General features: G+C 39.1%; 1 protein-coding gene across 1 annotated transcript in view; it reads left to right on the top strand.

Annotated features, from left to right (window-relative positions):
* The window catches only part of LOC124613232 (negative elongation factor D), a 200659-nt gene that overhangs the window by 42063 nt on the left and 144163 nt on the right, over positions 1–14433 (top strand). Inside the window, exons 5-6 of the mRNA XM_047141906.1 lie at positions 5540–5649; positions 13200–13309. Coding sequence (XP_046997862.1) covers positions 5540–5649; positions 13200–13309 — 220 coding nt within the window. The remainder of the gene's footprint in view (positions 1–5539; positions 5650–13199; positions 13310–14433) is intronic.

Below are 14433 nucleotides of genomic sequence, written 5' to 3'. Positions count from 1 at the left end.
AATTATGCTATGTGTGAGAATGTGCAATGATTTTCTTAAATCACTGAGCGTCTGACTCTCATTTAAAACTTAACACTTTGAGTACCAGACACTTAGAAGGATTTCGGGCCCAAAAGACCAGGCATTTGTCATTATTTTAAATTTTACTGTCGCATATGTGTGATGTATCTTAAAAATGTAAGACACACACAAAAAAAAGAAGACCAATATTACGTGTAAAAGTGTTAACTTCTCTTGCAGCTCATTAGTCTTTGAGACCCAATATTTTATGTGAAAGCTTAGCTTCTTTTGTAGCTACACTGTTTATGTTAATTTAAACGTGTGTTCGCACTATGTAATTGGTGTTGCTATTTGCTGACTAAATCAAATGTCATATGCTCTGAATATTTGCTGTCATTGGCTGGCAAGATCACACGACATGAGGTAGGATTTGCTTACAAGAAAGGGTGTCACAATATCGATTTCAATGCTTCGGAAACTAATATGCTGTGTTTGGTGAAATTCGAATTTATACTTTGGTAATACAAAAACTATCAGTGTACTGCCAGGAAATTCTTCACCAGCAAGAAATCGTCAACCATTCAAAGGATTGATAAGTTTTACAGTTCTGAAAGACGCTGTACAGTCACTTAACATGGAAAAAGTGTGTTTTCACCAGAGAAAAGGGTGTCTTTTAACCGAGAAATCTGGATTTTTTTTTCCCTTGTCTGTGTATACACCCTGACATATGAATGTGTCCTTAAAGCCAAGTTATGCATTTTAGTATGGTGTACGAAATTCCAATGCTCTTGGAGTATCCTCTGATGTCCTATTTCCTTTATGATTCATGTAAGATCTCTTAATGCTATATTTGTACGAACGTATGGGCTTCCTGTGTCATCGTAGCTGCACACTTGCAGTAATGCCTGTTTTCTGGCGCTCTCTGGCAGCTGCCGAAATGAACCCATGTCTAAGAAGTTGCGGGGAAGTATTGCGAATGGTTCTTCGAAAAGCATTATTTTCAGAGGAATTTTTTTTTTTTAACGCTGGATGAACTATGTTGTATGTAGAAAGTGCAATAAATTTCTTAAATCACAGGGTGTTTGACTCTAGTTTAAAACTTAAAACTTTCAGGACCAGCCATTTAGAATAATTTTGAGCCCAGAAGGCCAGACATTAATGTCATTGTCTAAAATTTTACTGGCACATTTGTGCGCTGTATCTTAAAGTGTAACACACGCTAAAAAGACCAATGTTATATGTGAAAGCTTAACTTTTCTTATAGTTTATTAACCTTCAGACCAATATTATATGTGAAAGCTTAGCTTTCCTTGTAGCTACACTATGTTCATTAATTTAAAGCTTAAACCACTAACTTTTACTATTTGTGCATTCATGCTACTAAACAATCATGTTCCTATTGGCTGACTACATCATGTGTCTATTCTCTGAATATCTGCTGTGATCGGCTGACGAGATCACGTGACATGAGCTATGATTGGCTCAGAATAGCACAGTGCAATCTCTGTTTCAGTACTTCGGAAACTTAAGTGCTGCATTTGACTAAAGTGCTGCATTTGGTGGAATTTGAATTTATACTTTCGTAATATGAAAATATGCAGCGTTTCGCAATATGAAAATATGCAGTGTACATGATACTGCACGTCAAATATCTTTGCAAAATGCATTCCCTTCCCCTGAGTTTCGTTTTCTAAAGGACTAGGAAGTTCTTGTTGGTGTATAAAACCGTTACCATTCAGAGGATTGATGTTTTTACAGCTCCGGAGGAATGTACACTGTTGTTTATCATGGAAAAGTGTATTCACCCCCCCCTCCCGTATACACCCTGTAATAGCGCATTTTGGAGAATTGGTATGTTTGCAAGTGAAAACTTTGGGGTTTTAGTTTTTTGGCAAAGCAATTTAGATATTCCTCAGTTACTATTACAGTTGCATTTACTATTGTAGAACAGAAAATAACATGAAATTAATAACTATCGATATTTATGCTGCCACAGTTCTTCGGAAGCATTAAAACAACTGATAAATATAACAATGTTGTATGTTTTTCGGCCATCATCAGTTATTTTGCTTCCTAAACAGCAAAAATCATCTGATCCTTTTAGAGTTTCGTAATCAGAGTTCCTCAACATCGCTCGATTTAATTGGACTACATTTTGTTAATCTTGTTCTGCTGTTGTTGATGTTCATCCGATATCCTCCTTTCAAGATGTCCATTTCATTCTATTGCTCTTCCAAGTCCTTTGCTGTACATGACAGAATTGCAGTGTCATCGGCAAACCTCAAAAGTTTTTATTTCTTCTTCCTAAACTTATAAAACTCTTTCTCCAAATTTTTCTTTCATTTCCTTTATTACTTGCACAGTGTACAAATTAAATAACATCAGGGTAGGCTACAAGCATCGACTCTAACTGCAGTCTCGTTCCTGTAAAAGTTGTAAATAGCCTGTTGCTCCCTGTCTTTTTACCTCTGCTACCTTCAGAATTTCGTAGAGGGTGTTCCAGTCAACATTGTCAAAAGCTTTCTTGAAGTCTACAAATGCTATGAAAGCAGGTTTGTTTTTTGTTAACCTATCTTCTAAGAGAAGTCGTAAGGTCAGTATTGCCTCACATGTTCGACATTTCTCTGTAACCCAAACTCATCTTTCTGAGGTCAGCTTCTACTGGTTTTCTCAGTCTTCTGTAAAGAATTCGTATTGTTATTTTGCAACTGTGACTATAAAACTGATTGTTTGATAACATTCACCTCTCTCAGCACCTGCTTGCTTTGGAATTGGAATTAAATCATTCTTATTGAAATCTTGAAGGTATTTCCCCCTCTTATACATTCACCACATGGAGTATTTTTGTCAACTGGCTTTCCTAGTGCAATCAGTAAATCTGATGGAATATTGTCTAGTCCATGAGCCATATTTCAGCTTAGGCCTTTCAGTTCTCTGGCAATTCTGTAAATTGCCTTCAAGTTCATCTCCTTCTACAGACCTATATACTTGTTCCACCTTTCAGCTTTCCATTCTTTGCTTAATACTGGGTTTTCATCTGCGGTCTTGACATTTATACAGCTACTTCTCTTTTCTCCAGAGGCCTCTTTAATTTTCCTGTATGCATTGTCTATATTTCACCCTAGAGAAATATACTTCTAAATCCTTACATTTGTTCTCTAACACACACACACACACACACACACACACACACACACACACACACGTACATGCAAACGTAACTCTCACAAACATGACTGCAGCTTATGGCAGCTGAAGCCACACTGCAAGCAGCAGCAAAGTACATGATAGGAGGGAAAACTGGGTGGAGGTAAGGAGGAGGCTGCAGCAGAGAGGGGACGGATAGCAGGATAGGGGTGGGGGACAGTGAAGTGCTGCTGGGCAGCATGCAGGGGCAAAGTGAAGGGAGGGAAGGGTAGCTAGGTGCAGTCGGGAGGTTAGATGGGGTGCAGGGAGGGGGGAGGGTGTGGGGGGTGGTTGTATGTGGAGAAGGAGAGAAGTAGAACGGCTTGGTGGAATGAGGACTATGTAGAGCTGAAATGGGAACAGGGAAGGAGCAGGATGGCTGAGAACAATGACTAACGAAAGTTGAGGCCAGGAGGGTTACAAGAACATAGGATATATTGTAGGGAGAGTTCTCACCTCTGCAATTCAGAAAAGCTGGTGTTGGTGGGAAGGATCCATATGGCACAGGCTGTGAAGCAGTTGTTGAAATGAAGGATGTCATGTTGTGCAGTGTGCCCACAAACAGGATGGGTCTTGTTGGTTGCCATGCCCACACAAACTGCAGCACAGTTGTTGCAACTTAGCTTGTAGATTACATTACTGGTTTCACAGGTAGCCCTGCCTTTGATTGGATAGGTGTTTGTGACCAGACTGGAGTAGCATTCACCATGCTGTTAATAGTACCTTACCTGCATTCCTGTTTTCTTTTTATGGCCGAATTAGAAGAGAGGATATAAAATGTAAATTGCACAATGGCAGGAAAAAGCATTACGAGTAATATGTTAGCATCAAATGTAGATTTAAGTGTTAGGTGGAGTCTTTTCTGAATGTATTTGTCTGGATTGTAGCCACATATGGAAGTGAAACATGGACAATAAACAGTTTAGACAAGAAGAGAATAGAGGCTTTTGAAATGTGATACGACAGAAGAATGCTGAAGGTTAGATGCAGCAATCACATATCAAAATGAATGGAATTGTAGATACAGAAATTTGTGGTATATCTTGGCCAAAAGAATGGATCAGTTGATAGGACACATTCTGAGACATCAAGGGATCACTGATTTAGTATTTGAGGGAAGTGCTCAGTGTAAAAATTGCAGAGGGAGTCTAAGAGACGAGTACAGTAAGCAAATTCAGGAAGCTGTATATTGCAGTACTTATTTGGAGATGAACAAGCTCATGCAGATTAGAGTAGCAGGGAGAATTTCATCAAACCAGTCTTCAGACTGGACAAGAACAACTACTATTATTACTACTACACTCTTCAAAGGGAAAGTAAGCTGTTTAGTGGAAACATTTCCCAGCCAAATTCGAAAGTGTGTTGCTCAGTAGTTTTGCAATATATGAGTAGCTATTACAAAGGTAAACAATGGTTGGTATTCAGTAGCTTCCATGAGATTTTGCCTTCAGAATCTACCCTAGATCCCCAAATTTTTCACAGATAAGGTTGTGGATCTACATGCAGTATGAAGACTTGTATGAGGAGGAGGTTAATCCTCTTATCTCCCAAGGATATAAATTTCTAATAGTTATAAAATTTCCATTTTATAAATATTTAATAATACTTTATGGTGTCTGATTTTCATTGTTTTTAGTAGAATTTTAACACACATGAAATGAAAAGTAAAACACCTACAGCTGGCACTTTTGCATTTAGTTTATTTATGCAATCAGTTTTGTTGTTCCATTACATTATATTCAGGCCCTGTGACCAACGCAAACTGTGAGGAATCCAATTTTGTGTGCACTCATAACAGGTAGCTAACAGGAGGCAGTAACTGGTGTCTGTAGTTCTCTGGTTTACATGACACTATCCGTTTGTTCGTAAATCAACAACTGTCAGAACAACATTGAAATCAGAGTGTCCAAAGATGGAAATAAAAGTCTTTGGATGTTCTTGTGTTATACTGACAGTCATTGGTTGATGAACAAAGCGATAGTATCATTGGAACCAGAGATCCATGGATACTAGTTACAAAATATTGGCTCCTGTTATGACAGCACATGAGACTGAAATCCTCCCTGTTTAGTTTGGTCAAGGGGCCTGAAGGTGGCATAATGGAACTCCGAAACTGGTTGCATAAATAAACTAAACAAAAAAGTAATGGCTGTAGGTATTTTGGTTTTCATTTCATACTGAACTGCAGGAGCCCTGATAACCATCCATTACAAAGATTTATCACATATTGTTTACAACTGGAAACTTACTTGAATAAACTGTTTATTTTTTCCATTCATCACTGATACTATAAGTGTTAAAAAAGCTTTGAATTCAGTTTTAATCTTGAACATTTTTTTTATATAATTGACAGATATTTTCAGGCTGGTGGAAACCCAGAACAGGTCATTGAGCTGCTTTCTATCAATTACAGTGCTGTGGCTCAGATGGCAAATCTTCTAGCTGAATGGTTAATTACTGCAGGTAAGTTCAGGATACTACATACTGGCAGGGTTATATTTAGTGCCTATGTTAATTAAATGATGGAGTACCAGTGGTTCAAACAAATGTTATAAGAAGGCACGTTATCCACATAAGGTGATAAGCCAAAGCATTATGACCATGTGTTTAACCCTTTAACTGCTCTGGACGTGTTAACGCGCGCGCCTTTGTTCCTGTCTCTGTGTGATCTGACTGTGTTGATGCGCGCCACCAGTCCTTCTACCTGGTACTCTGAATGTGTCTACGCATAGACACGTTCAGAGTACCAGGTAGAAGGACTGGTGGCTCGCATCAACACATTCAGAGCACACAGGGACAGGTACAAAGGTGCACACGTTAACATGTCCAGAGCAGTTAAAGAGTTAACAGTGTATTGGTCTACATTTGAAATGCAATACAGCAGCAGTTCTGCATGGCATGGATTTGACAGGTCATTGGAAGTTTTTCGGAGATATGTAGCACCAGATGACAGCGCAGGTCGCACATTTCCCATAAATTATGGGCTGTTGTTTGTGGGCATGGAGCTGTTGCCCAGCAGTGTCTCGGATGTGTTCCATTGGGTTCAGATCATGCAAATTTGAAGGCCAAGACATCTGGATGAGTTCACTGTCATGCTGCCCAAACCACTGTAGCACAATTCTGGCCTTGTGATATGCACGGTTGCCTGCTGGAAGACACCATCACCGTTGGGCAAGAGATCAAGCAAGAAGGGGTGCAAAGGGCTTGCAATAATGTTCTTGTAGTCCACAGCTGTCGTTATGCCTTCAGTTACTACCACGGGTCCTATGGAAGATAGATGAATGCATAATACTGTCTATGTTGACCTGTATCCATGGCATGGTGTATTGTTTTGATCAGCTGTTCCCCTGGATGGTTACTTATCTTGACCACCAACCTGGTGTAACAAGAAACCTCATGCATCTTACCATCCGACATTTCAATTGATCCGCAGTCCAGTTATGATATGGTTGGGTGGAAACATGTCAGGCTCATCTGTTGTGGAGCCCCATATTCAGCAGTGTGTGCTGAACAGTGGTGCTCTGGTGTCAAGCCCCCGACCTCCACATTGGGTGAAGAGGTGTGGTGTCCAACACCTTCTTGTCTACTTGTGGTTTCGCTACCCTCCAAACACTTCCAATAGATGCTTATGACATAAGCACATGAGCAGGTGACCAGTTTTGCTGTTTCAGAGATCCTCATTCTGAGGTTAACTGTCTCCTGAGAAGTCTTCTATAACTGTAGTAAAATGTTATGATAACCACAAGTGAACTGCGTCAATAATGAAGAAAACTATACATATTTATGTATGTAAATGTGCTATCAATAATGAAATATTATTTTGGAATAAGAAAACTCTCCACCAATACTTGTTTTGAACATGAAAAATATTAGTTATAAATACATTTTTGTGTAACAAATACAATTACTATGAATAACAAAGACTGTGAGTATGTTATGTCATGGAATTTCTGTATAATTGCAGGATAAAGACTTGAATGAATAAAATGATCACTCTGGTGTCAGCCCTCAAACCTACTAGACACTTTTGTCCGAGGTTGCTTCTGAATGCATGATTTTGTTAATTATATATTAAGTTTTTCCCAGTATGTGTATAAAAAATATTTGTCCTTTTAATCTCATTTTTTCTCCCTCCATGTGAACATAATTAAGTGGAAATAATTAATTGTCGCTAGAATTCAAATTTTATCGTTGGCCATTGGCTATTCTTTTGTCATAATGACACATTTGCAGCTATTACATGCATTATAAGTAATCTCATGGTTTTTGGGATTCACCGACAAGACAATAAGAAAAAAAAAATACTTTAAATATGTAACATTGAGAGTAAAAGCACAGCTACGTAGATGATTATATCGTGTGTCTCTCTATGCAACAATATTTATTTATCAGGCATTAACTACTACAGTTTTAGACAAACCATGTGTATTTTTGATCTAGTAGTGTGTGTTGACAACATAAGTAAATTGTTATGGCCCAACCTAGTACCTTTACTTAGAATTATTTACCTATGTAGCAACATTCATGATTGTTAGCGTATATTTTAGCTGCTACTATGTGTATGCAAATTCCTTACCACATCACTTGCGTGGCACCAATTTCGTGTTGGGCAATGACTGTAACATTTTTTTCACATCAATATAAAGAGATGCTAGGTAGTCCAAGAAATATGTGGTTTGAGAACCATAGTTACAAGTGCTACTCTGATAAGAAGAGATGGGCACAAGAGAGGAATTTGTGGCTGCCTGCATCAAATCAGTTCGATTTTTTTTTTTTTTTTTTTTTTTTTTTTTTTTTTAATGGGGGGGATTTGCAGCCTTTCACTCCTTAATGCTTGTGTATTGAATAAGCAATGGCAGGAATAAAAGAAATGTTCAGAGGTAGGTTTGAAGTTCAGGATGAAAGGATATCAGTGATAAGATTAGGTGATGACATAGCTATCCTTAGCGAAAGTGAGGAACAATTTACAGGACCTCTTGAGTGAAATGAACAGTCTAATGAGTACAGAATATGAATTTAGAGTAAACCAAAGAAAGAAGAAACTGATTGGTAGTTTAGCGATAAAATTAACATAAGAATTAGTGACCATGAAGTAGATAAAGTAAAGGAATGCTTCTACCTTACAAGCAAAATAACACATGACAGGCAGAGCAAGGAGGGCGTAAATAGCAAACTAGCAAAGGTGACAAAGACATTCATGGCATAAATAATTCAACTAGTATCACACAACAGGCTTAGTTTTAGAAAGAGATTTCACTTCCATACACAGTGTTGAATGGAAGTGAGTCACAGACTGTGGGAGTAGTTCCAAATATGTCTTGTTATTGATGTGGTTGAAAAACTTCTTCATTGACAATGCTTGTAATGCATTGCTCTGAACTCTTCCTTGCCCCTCCATACAGTGTTGAAAGCTCTATGTAGCACCTGTCAAAACATAGGAATGCATATTGATGAACTCCATCTGCCACACGTTACTCAAGAAGTACTTCAAACAAATAATAAAACACAAAACAAATATTTGAGCTAATGCAGTATATCACATACATTCACTTGTGTGCAAAAAAAGATGAAAGTAACTTTTACGTGATGTGACACTGTCAAGTAATATAGCCCAATGAAACTTGGACCACACGTAGAAAGAAATGCCGCAGTATAGTACAGAGGTAACTGAAAGAAATTTGCAGTGAGACAAACAGATATAACACTTTTGTTCAATGACAACAATTACTCTGAAGTCAACTGTGATTTATGATGGTCCCCAGAACATTCAAAAAATGGGACCTGATTCTTAATAGGGTATGTGATCGCTTCAGGTGGCAAAGCGTGTTCTGCAACATGCACCTATACTGACCACAAGGTTGATGAGAAGTTCTTGTGGCAGGGCATTCCATTCCTCCACCAGCACAATTGACAACTGTTGGATGGACAGTGACACATGTGGACGTGCTGTAATACATCTCCCAATGCATCTGACACATTCTTTATGGGATTTAAGTTGGGAACAGGTAGGTCAGGCCATCCATCGAATATCCTCAGCTTGCACTGTTTGCTGTGTTCGTGTATTGTTATCCATAAAAATGAAGCCAGGAGTGAATGCACCCCTGAAAAGACGTGCATTTGGAAGGAGAAGAGTGTCACAATAACATCAACTGATGCATGTGCTGTGTTAAAAGATTTGGAGGTCAGTGCACCCATGCAACACTATGCCCCCCCCCCCCCCCCCCCCCCACACACACACACACAATATGACATCTCAGCCCCCAAAACCATCAATGTTCCCGTGTGCATTACTTGTTCCCACCTATTGCCTTACAACAGAACATCCAGCTTCATTACTCAGACTGAATCTGGTCTTGTTCAAGAAGAGCATACAACTGCACTCCTTGGTAAAGTCCCTATACTCTTGGCACCATCGCAAATGATACTGCTGATGTGCAGGTATCAATGGAACGTGACTTCAGGTCATTGGGCAGAGACCCTTCCATGCGGTCGCCTGAAATTGTGTGCCTTTCAATTCTGTTAAATGTGGTTGAAATGGCACCCGTTATATGATGTGAGTCCCGTCTAGCGTGTTGCATAATGTAACAGTTATCTACTGCTGTGGTTGACCACTTCCTCTTATTCGGACAGCAATGCCTGTGGTTCCCCATGCACATGAAATAATGCTGTGAGCCATACCAACCTCCTGGGGTACACTCGTCATGCCTCATCCTTCTTCTGGTTTCCCAAAGATTCTTCACCAATGAAGAAGTCATCCAAATGTTGTCTCCAGGTGGTGTTGTAATGACCACTACCAACACAGTGCACTGTAACTGCCTGCTGATGGGTACACTCCCCCCCACCCCCACCCCCCACCTGATTCTTTCACTTGCCTCATTTTGCATAGCCAGCCACATTTGGCACTGTAGTCACGGTGACCTCCTCTGTTGTGTGACATCCAGCTATCTGTGCATAACTGGGAGATCTCTGGCAACATGCTCCCATCCTTTTTCCTTTCACAGAGTTGTTAACATGTTATGTTACTTTATCTATCTGGTTTTGCAGAGCAGTGTATAAATAACGTGTTTCTGTAGCAGTTAACTATAATAGAAATTATAATCAAATTATTTTATACACATTTGTTCATTTATAAACATTGATTATATAGAAAATTTCACACCCCTAATGTTTATGGGAAAATTTCCTAATTTAATTCAGCCAAATTCTCTACCCTCACACCAGATAAGAAGAGAATTGATATGTTTGAGATGTGTTGCTCTAGAAGAATAACGATAATTAGTTAGACTGATAATATAGGGAATGAGGAATTTCTCTGCAGAATCAGTGAGGAAGAAGGGAAGCAGGAAGAAAACTGACAAGAACAAGGCCAAGGTGATAGGACATGCATTCAGACATGAGGGACTGATTTCTTTGGTAGCAGAGGGAGCCGTAGAGAGTAAAAACTATAGGGGAAGATAGAGACTGGATTAAGTCAGGTAAATTTCCATGAAAGAGTGGTATCTTTTTGTAGTGTCTTCATGGTTGGTAACTTGATGACTTCAAGGATCATATAAAAAAAATTTCAACAATGTACAGTTCATTGTCGTCATCTGTCTGAATTGGTCAGTGTGATGACTGCAGTTAGAAATGTAGAAAACAGATTTGCATGCTATTATTAAACATTTTCATTTGAAGGACTGTGCAGCCACACAAATCAAAACAGATTTGGATGAATTTCACATGAACTATGCACCATCAGTGAAAACCATTTGCTTTTGAGTTAATGAATTTAACCTTGATTGGACAAGCACTGAAGATGAGCAACACCCTGGCTGTTCAGTTGAAGAGACCACATTTGAGACCATTGACAAAAACCAATGCTGTACTAATGCAAGACTGTTTAATTAAAGTTTGTGAAATTGCTGAGGTTATAGGCATCTCAAATGAGTGAATGCATAATATCCTCCATGAAGAATTGGCTATGATGTTGTGTTTGTGAGGTGGATGCTGTGATTGTTCAGTCAACCAAAAATACATCCGGCACAAAATTTCAGCACAATGTCTGGCTATTTGTAATTGTATTCTGTGACACGTTTTCACTGGTTTGTGACTATTTGGTGAAACATGGGTTCATCGTTACACACCAGAGTCAAAAGAGCAGGCAAGAAAATGGACAAAGATTTGTAAAAGTGCATCAAAGAAGGCAAAGAACATTTTGTCAGTTCGTAAAGTGAAGGCCACCATTTTTTTGGAATTTCTGAGGAATAATTCCCACAGAGTGCTTCGAAAAAGGCGGAACTGTAATTGGAACCTATTATGCTTTGTTATATGATTGTTTGAAACTTGTGCTAGTTGAAAAAAAGGCCAATTGGATACGTAAAAAAGTGTTCTTTCACCGGATACGGCACCAACCCACATGTCAGTAATAACAATGACGGAAATGCATGAATTGGGATTTGAATTGGTTCCTCATCCATGCTGTTCACCAGACTTAAGCCCCAAGTGACTTCTTCCTATTCTGTAACTTTAAACTTTGTCTTGGTGTAAAGAAATTTCATCAAATGGGGAAGTGATAGTTGCAGTCAATGAGTATTTTGCAGAGTTTGACGCAACCTATTTGTCCGATGGGATGAAAAAGCTGTACACTGATGAGCCAAAACCTTATGACCACTGACCAGTACGAGGTTGTACGGTGTGTGATGGTGTTGAGGGTATGTGACTCGGTAAGAGAAGTGTATGAGCAAAGCAGAGACAGATTGGTAATCATTCTAACAATGATAAGTGGCGTAGTTGTTGAAATCCACAGACTTAAGTGATTTTGACAAAAGCGATTGTTGTGGTCCAGTGCTTGGAAGCGAGCATCTCGTAAATGGCAAAGCTGGTCAGCTGTCGCATGCTACTATTATGAGCACCTATGGAAAGTAGTTGAAGAATGCTGAAATCATGGGTAGGTGACAAAAAGTCGGATGAAACTTCCTGGCAGATTAAAACTGTGTGCCCGACCAAGACTTGAACTTGGGACCTTCGCCTTTTGTGGGCAAGTGCTCTACCATCTGAGCTACCCAAGCACGACTCACGCCCCATCCTCACAGCTTTAGTTCTACCAGTATCTCGTCTCCTACCTTCCAAACTTCAAGAAGTCGGATGTCCATATCTGAATCCGATGAAACCCAACTGGGCCGCTGTCGGGTCCCAGCTCCTTGCCCTTAAACCACCGGCCGTAAATTATGGGAAGTACATAACATGTGTAGGCATCCGGTGCCACTAACCTGTTTAAACCTATCAAGTACTCGTCGACTTCATGGCACTCGGAATCCTGCTGGATTGCGTTCCTGAGGCAGACCAACACACTTTTAAGTAAATGGTCATAATATTTTGGTTCATCAGTGTATTTCCTTCAAAGGAAACTGTGTTGAGAAGTAAGGTGAGTTGTTTGTGAAACAAACATTTTTTTCCTTGCTTTTTTACCAGACTTATCAAATCACCCTTGTGTGTGTGTGTGTGTGTGTGTGTGTGTGTGTGTGTGTGTGTGTGTAAAACACCACAAAAGACGTTTCAACATACAAAGCTAGTTTTATACACACCATCCACAAAAATAGGACCAGCTTGATTGGAATAAAAGATTTAAAGATATTTTACTTTTCACAAGTGTGGCAAGCACACGACTACAGTAATAAGCAACCAAAAGTCTGTAAATCTTTCCTGTTGCTACTGCTCACATTGTATATGCTCCATTTTATGTAGTCAGACACAGAACTGCGCTACATCTTTCTTGATTATCAAAGGGCATGTCTGAGGATTTCTTAGAAATAATGTTAATCATCTTGTTATTTTTGAAGTGAAATGTTGGGTTCTCTTAGATGACTGAAACATTTCCAAAGTAGCACCCATGCTTTAGATTACAGTGATTAGATGTGGTTGATGAATATAATTTTGTATGACTTCCTTATCTGTACAGAATCAGGAATATAACATTGTAATGAGTTGTGCTGTTGTTTCAGAAATAAAGGCTAACAGAGATTTGTTTTTTACAGGACTAACAGTTACAGACGTTCAGGCAATGGTAGAAAATCATGTAAAGGATATGATACTGAAGACATTTGATCCAAAGAAGGCGGACACAATATTCACGGAAGAAGGTGAGGTACGTATGGTATTTTGTGTTACCTCTTTATGCTTTTTTGATGGTAATTGCATAATTTTAAGATGGAATTTTTCTTCCTAAGTTCATTCCTCTCCTACTTCAGTTTTGATATACAATTAATGGAAGGAGTAATAGTAACAACTCACCATATATTTGAGGCTTTGAGCGCTCAATAAGCATGTAAATGAAACTGAAAGTGATGCTGCTTCTTCAGGCCATTGTCCGAAAGCTTAGCAATGTTTTCACGCATGTTTTGGTGCCTTTTGACGACTCGACACCTCAACTTCACAAGGCGAGTAGTTGCTTTATTCTTTACATTATTTATATTCCACAAAGAACTTTGCATTGCCCTTCTTTGATTATTATTCTTTCTAATGGCGCAACTGGTTAAAATAATAATTAAAAAAATGCCTCTGCATCCAGTGCAACTGATTCATCACTTCTTAAGAAGGATTTTGTATCAAATAACATATGGAGGAGGACAAAAAAAGGGGGGCAGGAAATTTGTCATAACATCTTTATTTCTTAATATTTTTTATACCAAATTTTGATCACCTTCAATGTATTCTCCATTGACCACAATACACTTCTTCAAACGATACTTCCATTGTTGAAAACAGGTTTTAAATTTACTATTTGCCTTCCAGCGATTTTTGTTTTACTTTCTCCCCAGTGGCAAAATATTTTGCTTTTGTGTCCCTTTTGAGGCTGGGGAACAAAAAGAAACACAGGGGGCTAGATCCAGTGAGGAGGGGGCTGGGAGTGGACACTCGGTCTCCTGCCGGTTTTGGTCAAAAACTGCTTTACGGAGAGGGCAGTGTGGGTCAGCGCATTGTCATGGTGGAAGAATCAGTTGACTGTGCACCAAAGATCTGCCATTTTCTTCTGGATACTCTCCCCAAATCTTTTCAAAACTTCCAAGGAAAACTCCTGGTTGACAGTTTGACCCAGGGAAATGAACCTCATATGCACAACACCTCTGCAATCGAAGAAATTTGATATTTGACTTCACTTGGCGAGTTTGTTTTGGGGTGAGGAGAACCACTTGTTTTCCACTGGCTTTGCTTGCTGCTTTGTTTCAGGGTCGTATCCATAACACCGTGATACATCACCAGCAGTCACCT

The sequence above is a fragment of the Schistocerca americana genome, chromosome 4 (genome assembly GCF_021461395.2).
Source record: "Schistocerca americana isolate TAMUIC-IGC-003095 chromosome 4, iqSchAmer2.1, whole genome shotgun sequence".
Classification (NCBI taxonomy): Eukaryota; Metazoa; Arthropoda; class Insecta; order Orthoptera; family Acrididae; genus Schistocerca; species Schistocerca americana.
Note: the sequence above shows the minus strand (reverse complement) of the source record. Positions and strands in the feature narration are given on the sequence as shown.